This window comes from Podarcis cretensis (assembly GCF_951804945.1).
Source record: "Podarcis cretensis genome assembly, chromosome: 16".
Classification (NCBI taxonomy): Eukaryota; Metazoa; Chordata; class Lepidosauria; order Squamata; family Lacertidae; genus Podarcis; species Podarcis cretensis.
This window is the reverse complement of record NC_137186.1, coordinates 10,351,265-10,371,214: the sequence shown is the minus strand read 5'-3', so window position 1 is coordinate 10,371,214 and position 19,950 is coordinate 10,351,265. Positions and strand designations below refer to the sequence as shown.

The 19,950-nt window shown below is 48.2% G+C and overlaps 1 protein-coding gene across 5 annotated transcripts in view; it reads right to left on the bottom strand.

Annotated features, from left to right (window-relative positions):
* The window catches only part of ADAM15 (ADAM metallopeptidase domain 15), a 45,604-nt gene that overhangs the window by 6,152 nt on the left and 19,502 nt on the right, over positions 1-19,950 (bottom strand). For 2 of the 5 annotated variants that reach the window (XM_079957978.1, XM_079957979.1), the window contains exons 12-21: positions 19,672-19,846; positions 18,622-18,714; positions 16,246-16,441; positions 15,232-15,340; positions 14,161-14,326; positions 13,134-13,205; positions 11,242-11,353; positions 8,296-8,437; positions 6,463-6,513; positions 5,823-5,928 (exon numbers count right to left, since the gene is read on the bottom strand). In XM_079957978.1, coding sequence (XP_079814104.1) covers positions 5,823-5,928; positions 6,463-6,513; positions 8,296-8,437; positions 11,242-11,353; positions 13,134-13,205; positions 14,161-14,326; positions 15,232-15,340; positions 16,246-16,441; positions 18,622-18,714; positions 19,672-19,846 — 1,222 coding nt within the window. Of the gene's footprint in view, positions 1-996; positions 1,075-5,822; positions 5,929-6,462; positions 6,514-8,295; positions 8,438-11,241; positions 11,354-13,133; positions 13,206-14,160; positions 14,327-15,231; positions 15,341-16,245; positions 16,442-18,621; positions 18,715-19,671; positions 19,847-19,950 lie in introns of all 5 variants that reach the window. The other 3 variants (XM_079957976.1, XM_079957977.1, XM_079957980.1) reach the window with 3 other exon arrangements.

The following is a 19,950-nucleotide window of genomic DNA, read 5'->3' as shown; positions in this document are numbered from 1 at the left end:
GCCTTAGCGGCTAAGCGGCTTAGAAAAAGGGGGTGGAAGGGAAAAAACTCGCAAGACTCACAAGACGTTTTCGTCTTGCGAAGCAAGCCCATAGGGAAATTCGTCTTGCGAAGCGCCTCGAAAAACGGAAAACCCTTTCGTCTAGCGGGTTTTCCGTCTTGCGAGGCATTCGTCTTGCGGGGCACCACTGTACCCGAAGGTCTTAGGGCGGTTCACAGAATTCACAGGAACTTTTTCACGGTTTGTTGACATTCAGTATGAGACACTGTTGTCAGACATTGTGCAGATGGGGGGAAAGAGGGGGAGAGAGAGAAATAGGGAGAATAATGACCTTTCGTTCTATTGCAGTGTTTGGGCAGGGATTTTGTGCCACCGTCACGCAGGTAGGTCTATCTATCCTATCTATTTATTTTCATTGGCACTGCGAGAGACTGGAGGGCCCAGAGCTTGGTTTCTTGCGTTCAGCTGGTTGCAGTGTCGTTTGTTGGTGAAGGGGGCCGTGTTGATGGGTCAAATTAGTCATATTGATTCGTATGCTTGGCGGGGGGGGGGGGGGGAGATAGGTCACTGTCTTGTGCTGTGCATGTAATAAAGGGGAGTCACACCGGGGAGGGGGGAGGCATCCTCTTTTGCTTTTCCTCCCCACGCTACCTTAAGTTTGTTGGCTAACTTTTTTAGTAGGGTGGTTAGTCCCCATGGTTCTGCATACAGCTCCGATTTAAAGAGGAAGTCAGGAAGCGGTTGTTTTTTTAAATACCAAAGTTAGTCTATTGTGTCTATCTAGCTCAGCACTGTCCACACGGACTGGCAGCCTCTCTCCCAGGTTTCAGGCAACACTTATCTGGCGATGCCATCGGGGATTGTATCTGGGACACCTGCACACAAAACACTGAGGCCCTGCCATTGACCGACGACTTTTCCTCCCGTCGCAGGAGACCATGCAATGGGGTCAAGGGACAAGCCGCCCCTGCCCCCTCCTTCCTCCCGCTCCGTTACCTGTTGACCCTTTGGGATCGGGTCAGGCGGAAGAGGCTTGGATGGTGGGTCAGGTCGAGAGCCATCAGGGGCAGCAGGCTGCAGAGAGACGGAAGGCAGCGCCACAAGGAAACCAGAGAGCAGATTGGAAGAGATAGAGAGATAGAGATAGAGATAGAGAGAGAGAGAGAAGAGAGAGAGGGTGTTATCGTTCCGGCCTGTGGCATGCATGGCTAGGGGTTCATGAGAGGCACACACATTCATGCAAATGCAACCATGCAAGGAGAAGAGAGAGACAGACAGAGAGAGAAACAGGCACCCCAAAATTTCTCGTCCATTTAGGAATTTAATTCTGAGTCTTAGATTGGTCCCAGAACATGTTGCAGAGGCTCTGCCGCGAACACCTCACGTGAGTAAGAAGAAAGGGGTGTCCCAGAGCATGTACAGAGCGCCTTGAGCTCCACTGGGTTAAACTGCCACCAGCCAGCCTGAGCCTGGTTTGGGAGGCTTAGGAAGGAGAAACTAAAGGGCGTTCCAAAATTAAGGAAGGGGGTCTTCTCCTAGTCGCATTTTAAAGAATCCCACTGAGCCTCAGGAATTAAAAAAATAAGCATTTAGAAGTCATATCCAGCGGGACTTCCGCGTAGTCTTTGCTCACGGACAGATGCGTCTCTCTCACTTTGCCAAGGTCGGGAGGTACGCGTTCGTTAGCGGAGCTAGAAGGGGGAGCTAATTGAGTCACATCTATTCTGGCTTAGAACCAGGTTTCTACAAATCTGGCACAGGATTTTGGTGAATTATAGGAAGCTGTGGCCCTCCAGATGTGGATGGACTACGACTCCCATCATCACTGGACGCCGGCGCTGATGGGAGTCAGAGTCCCACCTTTCCAGTAAGGAGGTAGCAGAAGCTGTAGTAACACCCTCCAGCCACTTGAGGGTGCTGTGGGACTTTCTCCTTAGCCAGTCCTATCTACACTTCTACTTGTTCTTTCACTATACCATATAGTCTCACCGGGCAACACCTCCCCCTTTTTCTGGGGAAATTGTTCCATTCTGAAGGTTTGCCTTTTATTCAGGGCCGTGTTTACAGGGAGAGAGGGACCTGTGGGTGATTCAGCTCCCTTATGGACGTGCCGGGCCCCCTCTTCCGACTTAAAAATTAAACAAAGGGGTTGTGCAGCAACAAAAATGTTGCAGCGCATCCCCAGCTCCTAAGAAAGAGCGCTCCTGTTAAGGCTCCCAGCCAGCCAGCTACACCTCTGCTTCTGGGACACTCCGTTCCATGCCCTCTACCAGCATACTCCATTGCAAAGCCCCCCCCTCCCAACTTTTTTTCTCGTTTTTTAACTCATTACTCAGCATTTGGATGGTAGGCCTGGAGAATTAAGCCCTTCAAACTAAGATGGCACTTCATGATTAAAATTAGTCTTCAGTGTATGCAGCTGAGTTTATATTAAATTATTACATTTAGCATCAAATGCTTCCAGGCTAACAGGGTGGAAGGGAACTTATCTCTTTTGGTGCAAAGGTGCTTTTGGTGCTTTTGTTTTCCTACTAATTCCCCCCCACACACACACAAAAAAAACCCAAACCCACAAAAAACCAAGGTAACACTCAGGATATAACAGGATTGAATGATCTGTAAGCCCCGCCTCCCAACAGTAACTGACCACTACCACAGCCAGCCATAGCAACAGTTTCTAAGCCCCGCCACCTGTCAGCAACTATTCAGCCAATCACCCGTGGCAACAGCCCAACAGCCCCACCACCATCCATGACCAATAGCAGCAGCCTAGGAGACAGGCCCCAAGCCTATAGTTACCATGGCAACCAACACACAAACGGACCGAATATAATCAGTGAAAACTTCAGAGCAACCTGTAACTGATCTAGACAGATATAGATATCTATCTGTATGGATGTAAACATGCACACACAAATTTACTAAACACAAATTTACTAAACGTTTTATCTGCAACCTTGGAATTAAAAGTTTGCAATGTCCGTAAGGCTGAAAAGTACAACTTAACAAGTTATCACCAGGAAACAAAATTTGACAACTGGGTGTGTGGAGATTATGCGTAAAAGAAGTCTATGAGATTCTGCTTTTCTTCAGACTCTGCACAACAGGCCGCTCCCCAGTTTGGATCCATCGTATTGAATAAATTAATTTTTTAAAACAAAATGTAATAAATATAATAAAGAAGAACTGGGAGAGGTAATTTTTGTTAATGCTAAAATAAAATAAAATTGTTGCTACTGGGGGGGAAGGGAGAGAGTGCTTCAGTTCAGTAATTTTAAAACCTCCCTCCTGTATATGTGTGTATATATATATATATATATATATTTGGGGGGGGGGGAATTGTTGCTAAAAACACATGCTAAAATTTTCCCTTTTCTTTCCAAGTTCTTTTTGCGGCACTAAAACAGCTTCCTCTCATCCAACAAAAATGCAGTTATCATATAACTACATCATACACACGTAGCCAAGAGCCTGCATGGTGTGGTGGTTGTAAGCTGTGTGTTGGTCTAGGACCTGGGTTCGAATCCCCACTCAGCCAGGAAGTTCACTGGGTGACCCTTGGCCAGCCACTGCCTCCCAGCCTAGCCTACCTCGCAGGGTTATGGGGGGGATTAAATGATGAAGGGTGAGAATCATGTACTCCACACCCTGGGCTCCCCGAAGAAAAAGGTGGAGGTATACAGTGGTGCCTCGCAAGACGAAATTAATTCGTTCCGTGAGTCTCTTCGTCTAGCGGTTTTTTCGTCTTGCGAAGCATCCTTATTAGCGACTTAGCGGCTATTAGCGGCTTAGCGGCTTAGAAAAAGGGGGGTGGGAAAGGGAAAAAACTCGCAAGGCTCGCAAGACGTTTTCGTCTTGCGAAGCAAGCCCATAGGGAAATTCGTCTTGCGAAGCGCCTCGAAAAACGGAAAACCCTTTCGTCTAGCGGGTTTTTCGTCTTGCGAGGCATTCGTCTTGCGGGGCACCACTGTAAATGCAACAAATAAATAAAATATCCCACCCTAGCCCTGAAGATGGAAGTTTAGGCCTTACATCCAAAATAACATCCGAAGAACATACGTTCCTACCCATTACTATGGAAGGCGATACGCAGTCTGCATTAACCACAAGGTTTTATAGTGTTAGGGGAGCCCTCTATTAATTTTTAGCCATGTGCATAAAAAGGTGTATTAAAGGTAAAGGTAAAGGTACCCCTGAACATTAGGTCCAGTTGTGACCGACTCTGGGGTTGCGGCGCTCATCTCGCTCTATGGGCCGAGGGAGCCGGCGTTTGTCCGCAGACATGTGGCCAGCATGACTAAGCCGCTTCTGGCGAACCAGAGCAGCGCACGGAAACGCCATTTACCTTCCCGCCGGAGCAGTACCTATTTATCTACTTGCACTTTGACGTGCTTTCAAACTGCTAGGTTGGCAGGAGCAGGGACCGAGCAATGGGAGCTCACCCCGTTGCGGGGATTCGAACCGCCGACCTTCTGATCGGCAAGCCCTAGGCTCTGTGGTTTAACCCACAGCGCCACCTGCGTCCCTAAAAGGTGTATTGATTCGTGGCAAAAAGGTCTTTGTGCTTCAAACCTTGGGCCAAGTTTAGTTAGTCAATTCCACCCCCTGCCAAAAAAAACCCCCAAGTGCTTATTTGCCAGACTTTATTGTACCACTGTCAAAGCAACACCCCTCCAAATTCTTCTGGTATCTCATTATTACAAGTACATACCCTCCAACATTTCTCTGATGAAAATAGGGATGTCCCATTCCATAATGATATAATTTTACTATTTATAGTCTGCCCACCTGACTGGTTTGCCCCAGCCACTCTGGGCAGCTTTCAACATATATAAAAACATAAGACAACATTAAACATTTTTTTTTTAACTTCCCTATACAGCATTGCCTTCAGACGGCTTGGAGCATGGGTAGGCAACCTAAGGCACAGGGGCCAGATCTGGCCCAATTGCCTTCTAAGTTCAGCCCACGGATGGTCCGGGAATCAGCGTGTTTTTACATGAGCAGAATGTGTGCTTTTATTGAACATGCATCTCTGGGTTAATTGTGGGGCATAGGACTTCGTTCATTTTTTCGTCAAGATATAGTCCGGCCCCCCACAAGGTCTGAGGGACAGTGGACCGGCCCCCTGCTGAAAAAGTTTGCTGACCCCTGGCTTGGAGGGTCAGATAACTCCATACCCTCCAACATTTCTCCAATGAAAATAGGGACGTCCTAAGGAAATGTGCTGGGACGCAGGTGGCGCTGTGAGTTAAAGCCTCAGCGCCTAGGACTTGCCGATCGAAAGGTCGGCGGTTTGAATCCCTGCGGCGGGGTGCGCTCCCGCTGCTCGGTCCCAGCGCCTGCCAACCTAGCAGTTCGAAAGCACCTCCGGGTGCAAGTAGATAAATAGGGACCGCTTACCAGCGGGAAGGTAAACGGCGTTTCCGTGTGCGGCTCTGGCTCGCCAGAGCAGCGATGTCACGCTGGCCACGTGACCCGGAAGTGTCTCCGGACAGCGCTGGTCCCTGGCCTCTTAAGTGAGATGGGCGCACAACCCCAGAGTCTGTCAAGACTGGCCCGTACGGGCAGGGGTACCTTTACCTTTACCTTTTTAAGGAAATGTGGGACATTCCGGGATCGAATCAGAAACCGGGATGGCTTCTCCAAATCAGGAACGTCCCTGAAAAAATAGGGACCCTTGGAGGGGCTGTGAGTAAGGGGTTTGAACCGTAAGATGACATTGTAATAATCTAACGAATTAGTAAATGAAAGAAATGCAGCGATCACAGGTGGCACAGCCAGGCGCCATCCACATACGAAGGTGGGAACCCATCACTTACCTTGGAAGTCGGCATGAGCTGGAGCTCAGTGTTCTGCCTGAACTGTGGGGGCCGGGGGCGCCCTGGGGGGGCTTGGCTGTAAGTCCGAGGCTCCGGGTGCGTGATCCTGATGGGGGAGAACAGGAAGGCTGAGGCCTCGGTCTTAGGGGACATATTACAGGCCAACGCACACATATACACACAGAGAGAGACCAACACGCTTTTGCCTCTGGCTCCGCCCAGCGCTGAATTGCGGCCCCCAATAGGTCATCCAGAAGGGAATGCGGCCCTCGGGATGAAAAAGCTTCTAGAGTCCACAAGCAGCCGCAGGGACTTGGATTTCGCCCCAAAGGAGAGAAGAGCGCGCGCAAGAGAAATACCATATTTTTTGCCCCATAGGGCACACCGACCCCTCTCGCTCTCTAGGCTTCAGTGAAAGCCTGCATTCGCCCCATAGGACACAATCACATTTCCCCTTCATTTTTGGAGGGGGAAAAGTGCGTCCTATAGGGCGAAAAATACGGTATATTTGTATAGAAGCACCAAACCCAGGCAAAGCACCAAACCAGCACCAGATAGGAAGGGGGGGGGAGCCTCCACCATTTCATTCACACCCAAAAATGACATCAAAGCTCAGCTGTTGCAGGATCAGCCATATTACCCTCTTTGTTCAGCTGGGCGGATGAATCGCACCCGGGACTCTGTCTCAGTGCTGCAGGGTGAGGGGAGCAGAGTTAGGGTTCCACAGCAGTGTGTGACATTGGGGAGAGGGGAGGACAGAGGTCCCTTTGTGGGGCACGGAATGGGCGCGTGGGGAGAGAAATAGCCAGGTGTCCACACAGTGTGAGGAATCAGATGGAGGTTAGGGCAGGAATTATCATTACTGGATGGCATCCAATTGCGCTCTGCTTAGAGTAAGCCCATTGAAGTTAATGGACCTAAGTTAGTCATGTTGGTTAAGGAGCCTGTGGTCATGTACAGTGGTGCCCCGCAAGACGAACGCCTCGCAAGACGGAAAATCCACTAGACGAAAGGGTTTTCTGTTTTGGAGGCGCTTCGCAAAACGAATTTCCCTATGGGCTTGCTTCGCAAGACGAAAATGTCTTGCGAGTTCCTGCGGGTTTTTTTTTCCTCCCCCCCCCCTTTTCTAAGCCGATAAGCCGCTAAAAGCCTCTAAAAGCCGCTAATAGCGCTAATCCGCTAAGCCGTCAATGGGCTTGCTTCGCAAGACGAAAAAACCGCTAGACGAAGAGAATCGCGGAATGGATTAATTTCGTCTTGCGAGGCACCACTGTAGTGGTTAGAGTGTTGGACGAAGACCTGGGACATCGGGGTTCAAATCCTCCGTCCAGTCGTGAAGCTCACTGGGTGACCTCGGGCCAGACACGGTCTCTCAGTTTAAGCTACCTCGCAGGGTTGTTGCAAGGATAAAATGGGGGGAAGGAGGAACTGTGCATTCCACCATAAGCCGCTTGGAGGAAAGGTGGGATAAAATAATAATAAACAAATAATTTCAGCGGGTCTACTCCGACTAGGGCTAAAACGGGATACAACCCATCTCCACAAACAGTTACAGTGGTGCCTCGGGTTACATATGCTTCAGGTTACAGATGTTTCAGGTTACAGACTCCGTTAACCCACAAATAGTACCTCGGGTTAAAAACTTTGCTTCAGGATGAGAACAGAAATTGTGGTCTGGCGGTGCGGCGGCAGCAGGAGGCCCCATTAGCTAAAGTGGTGCTTCAGGTTAAGAACAGTTTCAGGTTAAGAATGGACCTCCAGAACAAATTAAGTACTTAACCCGAGGTACCACTGCATTTGACTTCTCCATTGCTTGCTGCAGACAAGTCTCCAAGCAACATTAAAAAAAAAAACAAATCATAAAAATCATACATTCCGATAGAGCCATTGCAGATGGCTCATAAAGAAACCCACTAAAAACATTTCTGCAGCAAGATTATATTCCCACCATGGAGGCCACCGGCCAACAGATCACACTCCACTAAGAGACCTGGAAGGAGAGGGGCGTTTCAGCCCGATGCCAATAAAAGAGGAACGATGGCAGCAGGCAGACCTTAGCTGGAAAGAGGACTCCACAGACAACTGAAAAGGCCCTGTTCCTTGACCACCACCCTCCATAACTCCTCCAGAGTGAGGAGACCTGGAAAAATGACTCAGATGAAGACCAAGGTGGAAGAGGGGGCGGAATCCAGATAGGGTCATATCGGGAGAGGAGCTATGAAAGATATTGTGGTCCTGAAGTTAAAACCAGCATCGGAAAGGAGATCCTGGCATGACGGCTTTGATCCGCCTGGGTGGCACATTTTGGCCTTTAACGGGACGGAGGGAGGAAGGAAGGAAGGTAGGTTCTCATCTTTGCTAGGGCAGCCATTTGGAAGGGATGTTGGAGGAAAAGTGGAGGAGTCATTTCGCGGGGACACCGGTGGAAAGCAGGGCAGGGATCAAAGGGCAAGGAGGGTGTGCCGTCCATTACCTGTACTGGCAGGTGGTGCCCTTGCCGATCTGCCAGAGGCGTTTGTGGAGGCCGACGCGCTTGGTGCAACAGATCCCGAGGCAGAGGACCAAGACGAGTAAGAGAGCGGTCAGCACTAAGGCGGTCGAGGTGGCGCTGCCCCCTGGGAAGGAGAGGGTGGGGAGGAAGAGGAGACAGTGTGTTATTCAGTGCCAGGCAGACGCACGTCCACAATGCCGCATGCCAGGCTGTATATTCCCCCCCACTGCATTCCCACTAACAAAAGAGACCTTGTTCCCAACTCAGTCACCAGTTCTGAACGCCCTACGCTGTTATATACAATACAGAGCTATCCACCCACCCGGCAGAAGGAGAGGGGCTGGGGGTTTAATCCTCCCTTCCCAATAAGCTTGAAGCAACTCTCCTGCGGCGTTTGGGACTTCTTTAAGCTGAGAGAAAAGACGTGACACGATGGGAATCTATAAAATTATGCGTGGGTGGAGACAGTTGTTCTCCCTCTCTCAACATACGAGAGCTGGGTCCATGGGTGCCGAATGTTGGAAGATTCGGGACAGAGCAACAGAAAGTCTTTCTTCACGCTGTTAAACTATGGAACTCTCTGCCACCGGAGGCGGGGTTGGCCACTGACTCGGATGGCTTTGAAAGAGGTTTAGATGAATCTCTGGAGGGCAAAGCTGTTGGTGGCTATGCATGTCTGCTAGCCACAATGGCTATTGCTCTGTTTCTGCTGTCAGAGGCTGGATGTCCCTCTGAATACTGGGAGTTCCTGGGAGTCACAAATGGAGGGAACTGCTCTCGCACTCGGGTCCTGCTCGCAGGCTTCCCACAGGCATTTGGTCGGCCACTGTGAGGGCAAGATGCTGGATCAGATGGCCCTCCTTTGGCCTGATCCAGTTGCATGGCTGTTCTTAAGTTCCTACGAGCAACAGTGGGCTCTTTCCTGTGGTCTTCCTGCAGGCATCCAATGGGCCACTGTGAGAACAGGATACTGGACTAGATAGGCCCTGGCCTCATCCACTCTTCCTAGGATCTTATGGCTGTTCTCTTTCCCTAGAATCTGGCCTGGATACTGATCTCCTCTTGCAATGATGGACTAGGGCAGCCTTTCTCAACCTGTGGGTCCCCAGATGTTGTTGAACTACAACTCCCATCACCCCTAGCTAGCAAGGCCAGAGCTCAGGGATGAGTTGTAGTCCAACAACATCTGGGGACCCACAGGTTGAGAACTGCTGCACTAGGGGGTTCCTCCAGACTGGGGTTTGCATCCACTGCTAGTCCCGAGAGTAAACCCACAACGCGACCAATTTAGACAGAGTTATTTAAAGGACTCTACTCTCTGTAGGACTTGGCTCGGGACGACCCTGGGCTGCTGTGCTTTGCAGCTGTGTTCTGCAACGTTAAGAACGCGAGGCGAACCTGCTTGGATCTCCTTAGGTTCTTCTCACTGACGAAAAAAGCACGCATTCTTGGCGGATTTTTAACTGTCCCCCACGCCACCCTGCTTTTACGAGCAGTTCTGCAATGCTTCCCCAATGTTATCAACATTATTGCCGCCTGGAGGGGGGAGTCTCGCGCTATTAGAACATAACAAAAGCGGGACAGAAAAGAGACGCAAAGGGTATCAAGAGCAGGATCGCATGCAAAACCATCCTGATGCCATCAGGAGCACAAATTGTCAGGAATGCAAGATAAAAAGGATGTCTAGAAGGGATGCTAGGGAGATATAATGACTATGTGGCTGATTTGTATATGCATGAGTGTCCTTCAAGGCTGTGTGACCTTTCACTGGGATCCGCTTTCTGGGTCTAAGAATTATGTGCACCTTCAAGTTTTTTAATTTGGAAGAGGAAAGGAAAAAAGCCAGCCTCGGGCTACAGCACTTTTGGGAAATCACTGTTGTAAAAGAAAGCAGAAGAGCAATTGTCTGCCTCCTTTTATGGTATTTTCCATTGCTGTTACTGATGTTTTATTTTCAAAATTGCCTTGCCTCGCAACGTTTACGGCTTCCAGAAGAGGCTTTGAAAACATGTGTTTCAACACATGAATATGATTTAAATAATGATGATTAGGTAGATATAAGTAATAAAATAAAATAGAAGTAAGTAATAGAAATATGACTCCTGGCTAACCATGCCTTTCTTGAGCCAACTGAGTTGTCAACAGGCCCAGAACGGGTGTCAGATAGGAACATAAAAACAGCATGGCTCCTGGATCAGGCCAAAGGGTCACCTGCTTCAGGATCCTGTTCTCCCAGTGGTCAGCTGGATGCCCATAGGGGAAGCCCAAAAGCAAGACCTGAAAGCAGGTTATCAATGGCAGCAATGGAAGCTAGCGGCTAGAAAAATAGCTGAAGGCGTTTTCAAAGATTTTGATGCAAGAAGTTTGTCGAGTTGCATTTAAAGCACTGTGATGCCACTTGAAACAGTCATGGCTTCTCCCAAAGATCCCCGGGATCCGGGGTTTGATAAGGGTGACAAGAGTTGTTAGGAGCAACCCCTATTCAACACTGGCTCTGGCCTGGTGGAACGCTCTGCCTCATGAGACCAGGGTCCTGCAGGATCTGATTTCTTTCCGCAGGGCCTGTAAGACAGAGTTGTTCCGCCTGGCTTTGGCTTGGAGCCAATTTGATTCCCTCCCCCTCTTTCTTTTTTCTTTTTCCTTTCTCCTCCTGAGATGAGGCTGCATTTTAATATTTTAATGTTTCAATATTTTAATGTTGTATTTTAATCTTGTTTTTAAGTTGTATTCATTCAACTTGTTTTTATTATTGCTTGTTAGCCGCCCTGAGCCCAGCCTTGGCTGGGGAGGGCGGGGTATAAATAAAAATTATTATTATTATTATTATTATTATTATTATTATTCCTCCCAGAGAGCTACAATTGACCGTTCAGCCTCTTTGAGAATTGCAGCACTTATCCCAGCCCACTGGGCCCCATGGCTACTTACTTGACTCCATAGCAGCCGACCCGCTGTCTATGCTGCCCCCCGACCCACTGCTCAGGCAGTTCGGAGGGGCCCAGCCAGACTGACAATGGCAGTGTCCTTTGCTGTTACATACCTGCAAACAGGGAAGAAGGACCCACAGAAGGAGGTGATTTGGCAGAATGGGAAAAGGCCAGAGCGCTTTCTTTATTTCCCCACATTGTGGCCCATGAGCATCCATCAAGGGGTTACCCTCGGAGGCCCCGATCCGCCTCTATGGGAGACGGGGCTGCTGAAACTCAGCCTCCATCCATGCAAAACAGTTAAATCAGTATCATACCACTTTCCCCAAAGCATCTTGGGAAACTGTAGTTTGTTAAGGGGACTGAGAGTTGTTAGGCAACACCCCCCCCATTCCCCTCACAGAGCTACAATTCCCAGAGGGGTTTAGCAATCTGTCATTGCAAGGAACTCTGGGAATTGTAGTTCTATGAGAGGAATGGGGGGGGGAGAGATTCCTGGCTTCCAACTCCCCTCCTCCCATACAGTAGAGTAGTGGCAGGTTCAGAGGCGCAGAGTGCCTTCACGATAATCACTGCCACACCCTTTATCAAGATTGTACAATAATCTTACAATTCTACTCTGGGCGGTTTCCAACAGAATAAAAACACAGGAAAACATCGCACACTAAAAACTTCCCAATAGAGGGCCTCCTTCAGATGTCTTCTAAAAGTCATATAGTTATTTATCTCCTTGGCATCTTATGGGAAGGGGGTTCCACAGGGCGGGCGCCACTGCCAAGAAGGCCCTCTGCCTGGTTTCCTGTAGCTTCACTTCTCACAGTGAGGGAACCGCCAGAAGACCCTTGGAGTTGGACTTCAGTGTCCAGGCTGAACAATGAGGATGGAGATGCTCCTGAAGGTATACAGTCATACCTTGGAAGTCAAACGGAATCCATTCCGGAAGTCCGTTTGACTTCCAAAACCAAAGCGCGGCTTCTGATTGGCTACAGGAAGCTCCTGCAGCCAATTGGAAGCCACGGTAGCCCCGTTGGGCGTTCGGCTTCCAAAAATAGTTCGCAAACTGGAACAGTCACTTCTGGATTTGCGACGTTCGGTAGCCAAAACATTCGAGAACTAAGCTGTTCAAAAACCAAGGTACAGTGGTACCTCAGGTTACAGATGCTTCAGGTTACAGACTCCGCTAACCCAGAAATAGTACCTCGGGTTAAGAACATTGCTTCAAGATGAGAACAGAAATCGTGTGGCTGCAGCACGGTGGCAGCAGGAGGCCCCATTAGCTAATGTGGTACTTCAGGTTAAGAACAGTTTCAGGTTAAGAACGGACCTCCGGAACGAATTACGTTCTTAACCCAAGGTACCACTGTACGACTACTGGGCCGAGACATTGCAACACTCAGTGAAAACCTCCCTGTGTGGCCTTTCAGCCAGATCTACTATTTTCTGTGCACATTCATGGGCAAATAATTTGGAGTGCTCCGATATCTTCTTTTAGAATAACTTAAGTTGCGTTTTCCCTGAAAGTCCCACTACTTTCTCTCGAAACTGAAGCGCCTTGTGATTTCAGTGTGTTCCTAAATGCTTAGCTTTGGAGCATGTACAGAACAAACTCCCCCTAGGTGTTCTTCCTGAGCACCTTTTCCCCACAGTGATCCTGGGAGCCCATCCTCAGAGGCCGACTCCCCTCCCTTCACTCCGATTGGCTCCAGTCAGCACAAAGGGTGAGAAGACTTCTTCTCAGTGGCTAAAAAGCTCTACTTTCATGCTGATTGGCTGGCTCTAGGATGCTGGAGGTGGGGACTGGGCTGCAGAAATTGTAATGGGTCTTCGACAGACCCATGCAAACCCTGCAACCCCGGACCACTACGGCTCTGCCCCCCAAGTCCTTCCACTTACCCCATGGCTGTTGCACTGACACGATGGCAGCTTGAGCGAGGAAAGATCTCGACACCGTTGGTCAACACACACCTGCAACCAGAGAAGGAACAATTTTATTTTTAAAAAATTAGTTTTTATTAAGAGTTTCAACATAGCAAATTATTAAAACATATCCTCTTCATTCCCCCCCCCCATTTTTCCCTCCCTCCCTCCCTCCCTCCCAAGGCTTCCCTCAGCTCCTCTCTCTGATTTTTCAACACGTTATTCTCTGCATATTGTAAAACTGTAAAGATCCTTAAATGATCTATTATGTTAACAATCAATAAATTTGTGTATGTTTATTGAAAACCTGCCAAGGAGTCCAATTCATTTTGTTGTTTTTTTAAGTAGTTGGTAAAACGTTCCCATTCTTCTTTAAAGTTACAGTTGTCCTTGTCTCGCAGTTTGTATGTCAATTTCGCCAATTCTGCATAATCCATCAATTTCTCTTGCCACTGTTCTTTTGTCGGGATTTCCTCATTCTTCCATCCTTGTGCTATTCAGACTCTTGCCACCGTTGTGGCATACATAAATAAATTCTTTATTTTCCTTGGCAGGTCTTTCCTATAATCCCTAACAAAAATGCTTCTGGTTGGTTTTTTTTTTACAAATGTTAATTTAAACATTTTCTTCAACTCATTACATCATTTCCCAATTTTTTTTAATTTCTCTACATTCCCACCACATATAGTAAAAAGTCCCTTCTTTTTCCTTTACACTTCCAGCATACGTTTGACCCAGTTTTGTACATTCTTGCAATCTGTACTGGTGTTATATACCATCTATACATTATTTTCATATAATTTTCTTTCAAAAGAGAACAGTCTGTAAATTTTAAATCTATTCTCCTCAATTTTCCCCAATCTTCAAATTGTATGTTATGTCCTATATGTCCTAGAAGGAACAAATTGACCATCTCAGAGGAGGATTGTGCCCCAAACAGCAGCTCGCGGAGGGGGGGAACCTAACACGATACACCCCCTGCGCCCGCACGATGCCCACTCACCTTGCCAGCCCCACAGCCTGTGCCGGGCAACACCATGGCCAGATCCAGGATGTCATCAACAGGAGTCGGGGTGTGATGTGGGCATTCGGGAGCCCTGGTCGTTCTGTTCTGTTTTCTAGCATTGGTGCTGCTGGGTTGGCACTGCAGCCGCCCACACAAGGCGTCCCTGGCAGAAAGGGATTGCAAGTCTTTGACACACTGGTTACTCTTTACTCTCTCCACGTCAAGTTTCCAGCCCTCAAGTTTTTTCAAGGAAATGAAGCAAGACTTCTAGTGTCACCGTGGTACAATAATATGGGGGCTTCGGCCATTGCAGGGAAAATAACTCCTATATCCCATGTGTTTCTATGGGTAAGGAAGACTCAGGACATTTCTACACCGTTCAGATGGGATTTAATTTCTTACCTATCAAACTCAGATGTAAAAAAACTCTCTCCCTTTCATGGAAAGCTTCCATAATGTCTTTTGTTGCTTTTACAGTGGTACCTCAGGTTAAGAACTTAATTCGTTCTGGAGGTCTGTTCTTAACCTGAAACTGTTCTTAACCTGAAGCACCACTTTAGCTAATGGGGCCTCCTGCTGCCACCGCGCCGCCGGAGCACGATTTCTGTTCTCATCCTGAAGCAAAGTTCTTAACCCGAGGTACTATTTCTGGGTTAGAGGAGTCTGTAACCTGAAGCGTATGTAACCTGAGGCACCACTGTATTTTTATTATCTCCTCTCTATTTGGAGAATACAACCTCTGTACTGCTCCCATGTTTGGTAACTTCAATTCTGTTTTTGTTCATCAATACCTTTGAGCTCACATTATTACTACAATTTTTAAAAGTGCTTTGCATCTGACCTGCAGCATTTCCAGGTAGAACTAGGAAAGATAAACCTGCCTAAAACCAGGGAAGCTAGTTTTGTCTGCCTGTACAAGGGGTGGTGAGCCTCAGGCCTGGGGGACAGAATCTCCCCACCCCCCACCCCGACAGCTTGACCTGGTCCTTGGAACTCTTATCAGGCCACGCCCCTTCTAAATAGGCCACACCCCTCACTGGCCCCCATCCTTACAGGGAAAGCACTCACTTCTCTGAACACGGCAAATAGGAACCATCGGCTTGCTGACCACAGTGCCCTTCCAGGTCACCTCTGCCATTCAGAGAGGCCACACAGGCGTCCGAGACAGGGACCGAACCTGCCAGGGGAGAGGGAGGGAGGGAGAGAGAGAGAGAGAGAGAGAGAGAGAGAGAGAGAGAGTCAGGACAGCCAACGACAGCAGCAGCATGACGCCATTTTGATAGTCACGGCTTGAGAATAAATGGAAAAATTAACAGGCAAAAGAACCACATAAATCTTTGTCAGCAACTACGAGGGAACGTTCACTAAAAATTGTGTATGTGTGGTTATTTAACACTGAGGAACCTATCGTATAGCTAGATAGATCAGCTGGTTGGAGCTTGGTGTTGGCAATGCCAAGGTTGCAGGTTTGATTCCCGTATGGGACACAGTTGTGCACTAGGCTGGGCTAGATGATCCTCAGGGTGCCTTCCAAATCTATGATCCCGTGAGAATAATGGGGGAAGCGGAACAGAAGTGCGCAGAGGTAGTTAGAGAACACTTGGGAAACGTCCGGGAGAGGAGGAGCCTTAGAAAGGGCAGAAGGCAGGGACCTTCAGCCCTGGCAAATGCTCCATGGCGGGCCAAGGCCTACTGGGAAGGGTTGAAGAGTTGGACGTTTGTTTCCTTGGATAAAAAGTTAACTACACTGACAACCGGCTCTGCTTCTTTGTGCTGGCCTGCAATAGACTCCAGCCCTGAAAAATGGGAGAGAGCTGGTGTGCTCGGATCCTGCCTGCAGTTTCCCCAGTTGATCACTGTGAGAACAGGATACTGGCTATTAGATGGGCCATTGGCCTCATCCGGGAGGCCCTTCTTAAGTTCTAAACTGTTTTGAATTATGGGTTTTAACATGGTGTAAGCATGCTTTGAATGCATGGTGCGGATGAGGCCAAGAAGCAGACCAGGCCTTCTCGGGAGCTCGCCCCAACCCACCCTTGGAAAAAATCTCCTCCCTGCACACAGCCCCAAACACCAGCTCACCTGGGCCCCAAAGTTCTTGGCACTGGCTCAAGTAACTGGGGCAGACCCCGCCATAGCAGGCGGCCTTCTCGTCCCCACACGGCGTCCCATCTTGCTTGTGGACGTTGGCCCGGCAACGTGGGGAGGTACCGTCGCAGTATTCGGGGAGGTCACATTCGTTCTGGGCTTCCCGGCAGAGAAATCCTGCGCTGCGGAGCTGTCGAAGGATGAATAATAATAATAATAATAATTTATTTTTATCTCGCCCTCCCCAGCCGAAGCCAGGCTCAGAGCGGCTAACACAGTAAAAATAACACAGTTTACATAAAATCACAATCAATTAATTGAAATACAGTGGTACCTCAGGTTAAGTACTTAATTCGTTCCGGAGGTCCATTCTTAACCTGAAACTGTTCTTAACCTGAAGCACCACTTTAGCTAATGAGGCCTCCTTCTGCTGCCACACCGCCGGAGCACGATTTATGTTCTCATCCTGAAGCAAAGTTCTTAACCCAAGGTACTATTTCTGGGTTAGCGGAGTCTGTAACCTGAAGCGTATGTAACCTGAAGTGTATGTAACCCGAGGTACCACTGTATATTCTAAAATCAATTCATTCTAAAATCAATTCAAAATCAAATTAATGGCAACCATTAGGCTAAAGTTCTATGAGAATTACCGAAGGAGGTGGTCAGACTGAGCCTTGGCCAAAGGCCTGGTGGAACAGCTCTGTCTTGCAGGCTCTGCGGAAAGATGTCAAGTCCCACAGGGCCCTAGTCTCTTGTGACAGAGCGTTCCACCAGATCGGGGCCACGGCCGAAAAAGCCCTGACTCTGGTTGACGCCAGCCTAACCTCCCTGTGGCCTGGGATCTCCAAGATGTTTTTATTTTAAGACTGTAAGGTCCTCTGTGGGACATACCAGGAGAGGCGGTCCCCTAGGTACGAGGGTCCTAGGCTGTATAAGTCGAAGACGGTAGGAAGAGGGACACAGGTGTTGGCAGAGCCTGCAAGTGAGGAGGGGGTTCGCCATGCCTCTGGCCGCAGCCACACCCAAGATTTAAAGCGCTATGAATAGTCATGGTTTCCACCCAAAGAATTAGTTAAGGGGGCTAAGAGGTGTCAGGAGACCCCCCCACATCCCTCTCCAGAGCAATTTAACAATCAATCCCCCTTCACAGAGAACTCTGGGAATTGTAGCTCTGGGAATTGTAGCTCTGTGTGAACTGCCCTGAGATCTGTGGATGAAGGGCGGTATACAACTTCTTCTTCTTCTTCTTCTTCTTCTTCTTCTTCTTCTTATTATTATTATTATGTTATTTATTTATTAAAGTTCTTATGTTACATCGGTAAACATTATCATAATACATCACAAGGCTTATTATACTATAGTTTTCAACATGTATACAAAGTTTATATACTAAAAGGAAAAAAGGGGGGGGCGGAAACAAGGGCAAAAAACTATTCCAAAATCATATATATACCAACACTTTGGACTGCCTGTCTATCCCGTTGTCTATTCCTTTTTTCAAATGAATGTACTCTTATTACTGTATATTTATTTACATTTATTATTATTATTAAGCTAGGAACACGAAAATGCTATTTCTCATTGTAACTGATTTTAATACTTGCAAACTCCTTGGAAGCCTATTGCGACATTAAGCAGTATAATAAATAAATTAGTGCAATAAATCAAGTTTCCGGCCATCAAGGAGGTGGACAAATCACAAAAGCGCCTGTTAGGAGTTGTGTGCTGCAACCCCTCCCCAATTATTGTAATTCATAAAACTTATTTGCCACAAAAAAGCAGCTCAAACAACGTACAACATCAGTCAAATAATATTCATATTAAAACCGCCACACAAAAGAGAAAAATCTGGAACACATTCACATTTTTAAAAAGCAGGGTTAGAACATCGCACACACACAAAGAAGCTACCGAGATTAAAAGCTGAAGGCCTGGTGGAAAATAAATGTTTTTGTCTGGGGTCTAAATGTATGTATTGATGTCACCAGGCAGGCCTCTCTGGGAAGAGCATTCTGCAACCGGGGAGCCACCACTGAAAAGGCCCTGCTCTCGTGTTGCCACCCATGGGACTTCTCAGGGAGGGGGCACCCACAGAAGGGCCTCAGATAACTATTGCAAGATCAGAGTTGGGGGCTCAAAAGGGGGCCCAAGAGAGACTTGGGGCCAACATGCCTTGTCAGTCACAGGCCAGCAGGTCTCCCGCACAGGTCAATGACATATACAAACCTTTAGGTGGAACATGCAACCGTGCACTTTCACTTAAAAGCCAAATTATCAGAGGGCTTGTGTGAATGAGAACACCCCTTCGAGGCAGGGCTGAGAAACCACCGGAAGATGTTCCCTCCCCACTCCTCTGCTCCGACAACTTACCTTGCACTCGTGGCAACAGGCTCCCCCCGTGGCGCACTGGGCTCCGGGCATCAGCTTGCATGAGCTCGCATTGCAACATGGGTCTGTACACTCCTGAAAAAGGAGAAAGGCATATGTTCAGTGAAAAACCAACTGGGCTGCTCCAGATCCTCGCTTAGGCTTAACATGCACAACTATACTGGGCTGCAGTGAGATGAGTAAAGCCAAAGCAGGCTCTCAGCAAAATGTAGAGGATGCATGCTTCGCACCAACTCCAGCTTTCTCCCTCAATTACAAAGGAGAACTCTCTACTTCAAGGGGACCCTTTTCGGCCTAGGCTTCTGTGCTAAGGCCTATAATAATAATAATAATAATAATAATAATAATAATAATAATAATAACAATAATAATAATAATAATACATTTTATTTATATCCCGCCCTCCCCAACTGAAGCCAGGCTCAAGGCGGCTCTATATGGATGAGTCATATCTGAGAGGACTTAACCTCAGTGTGCCGTGTCTCAGAACACAACCCTCCTCATAAATGGAGCAACCCAGTCAGATAGATGGGGTACAAATAATAAAACTATTATTTATTTATTATTTATTATTATTGTTGTTGTTACTACACAGCAAGGGCATCTGGAAGCTGCATGGGGCAAAGGTGACCTTTAAAGCCCTAAACAGCCTCACCCCATATACCTGAAGGAGCGTCTCAAACCCCATCGTTCTGCCCGGACACTGAGGTCCAGCTCCGAGGGCCTTCTGGCGGCTCCCTCACTGTGAGAAGTTACAGGGAACAGGCGGAGGGCCTTCTCGGTAGTGGCACCCTCCCTGTGGAATGCCCTCCCATCAGATGTCAAGGAAATAAACAACTATGTGACGTTTAGAAGACATCTGAAGGTAGTCCTGTTTAGGGAAGTTTTTAATGTTTGATTATTTATTGCTTGATGATGATGGGAGCCGCCCAGAGTGGCAGGGAAACCCAGCCAGATGGGTAGGTATAAATTAAAAAAAAAAATTTAAAAAGGAGAGGAGGAGGAAGATGGGGAGAGAGGTGCCCTTCGTACCACCAGGAGGCCGCAATCGCACTCCTCCTTGTCCTCCACAAGGAAGTTCCCACAGCGAGAATCCACCAGGCGCCCTGGATCCGGCACGTCAAGGAGGCACCACACGCGGTCGCTCTGCAGAATCTGCTGGAGCTTCCGGTGGCTGCAGCTGCTGAAGGTTAAACCGGGCATGATGCTGGCAGAGAAGAGGGAAACGGTCAGAGGCGGGGTGTCCTCGAACCCCCTGTATTTCAGCAGTCCACCCAACCACCCGTGGTGGGGAGGAAAACCCCACACACG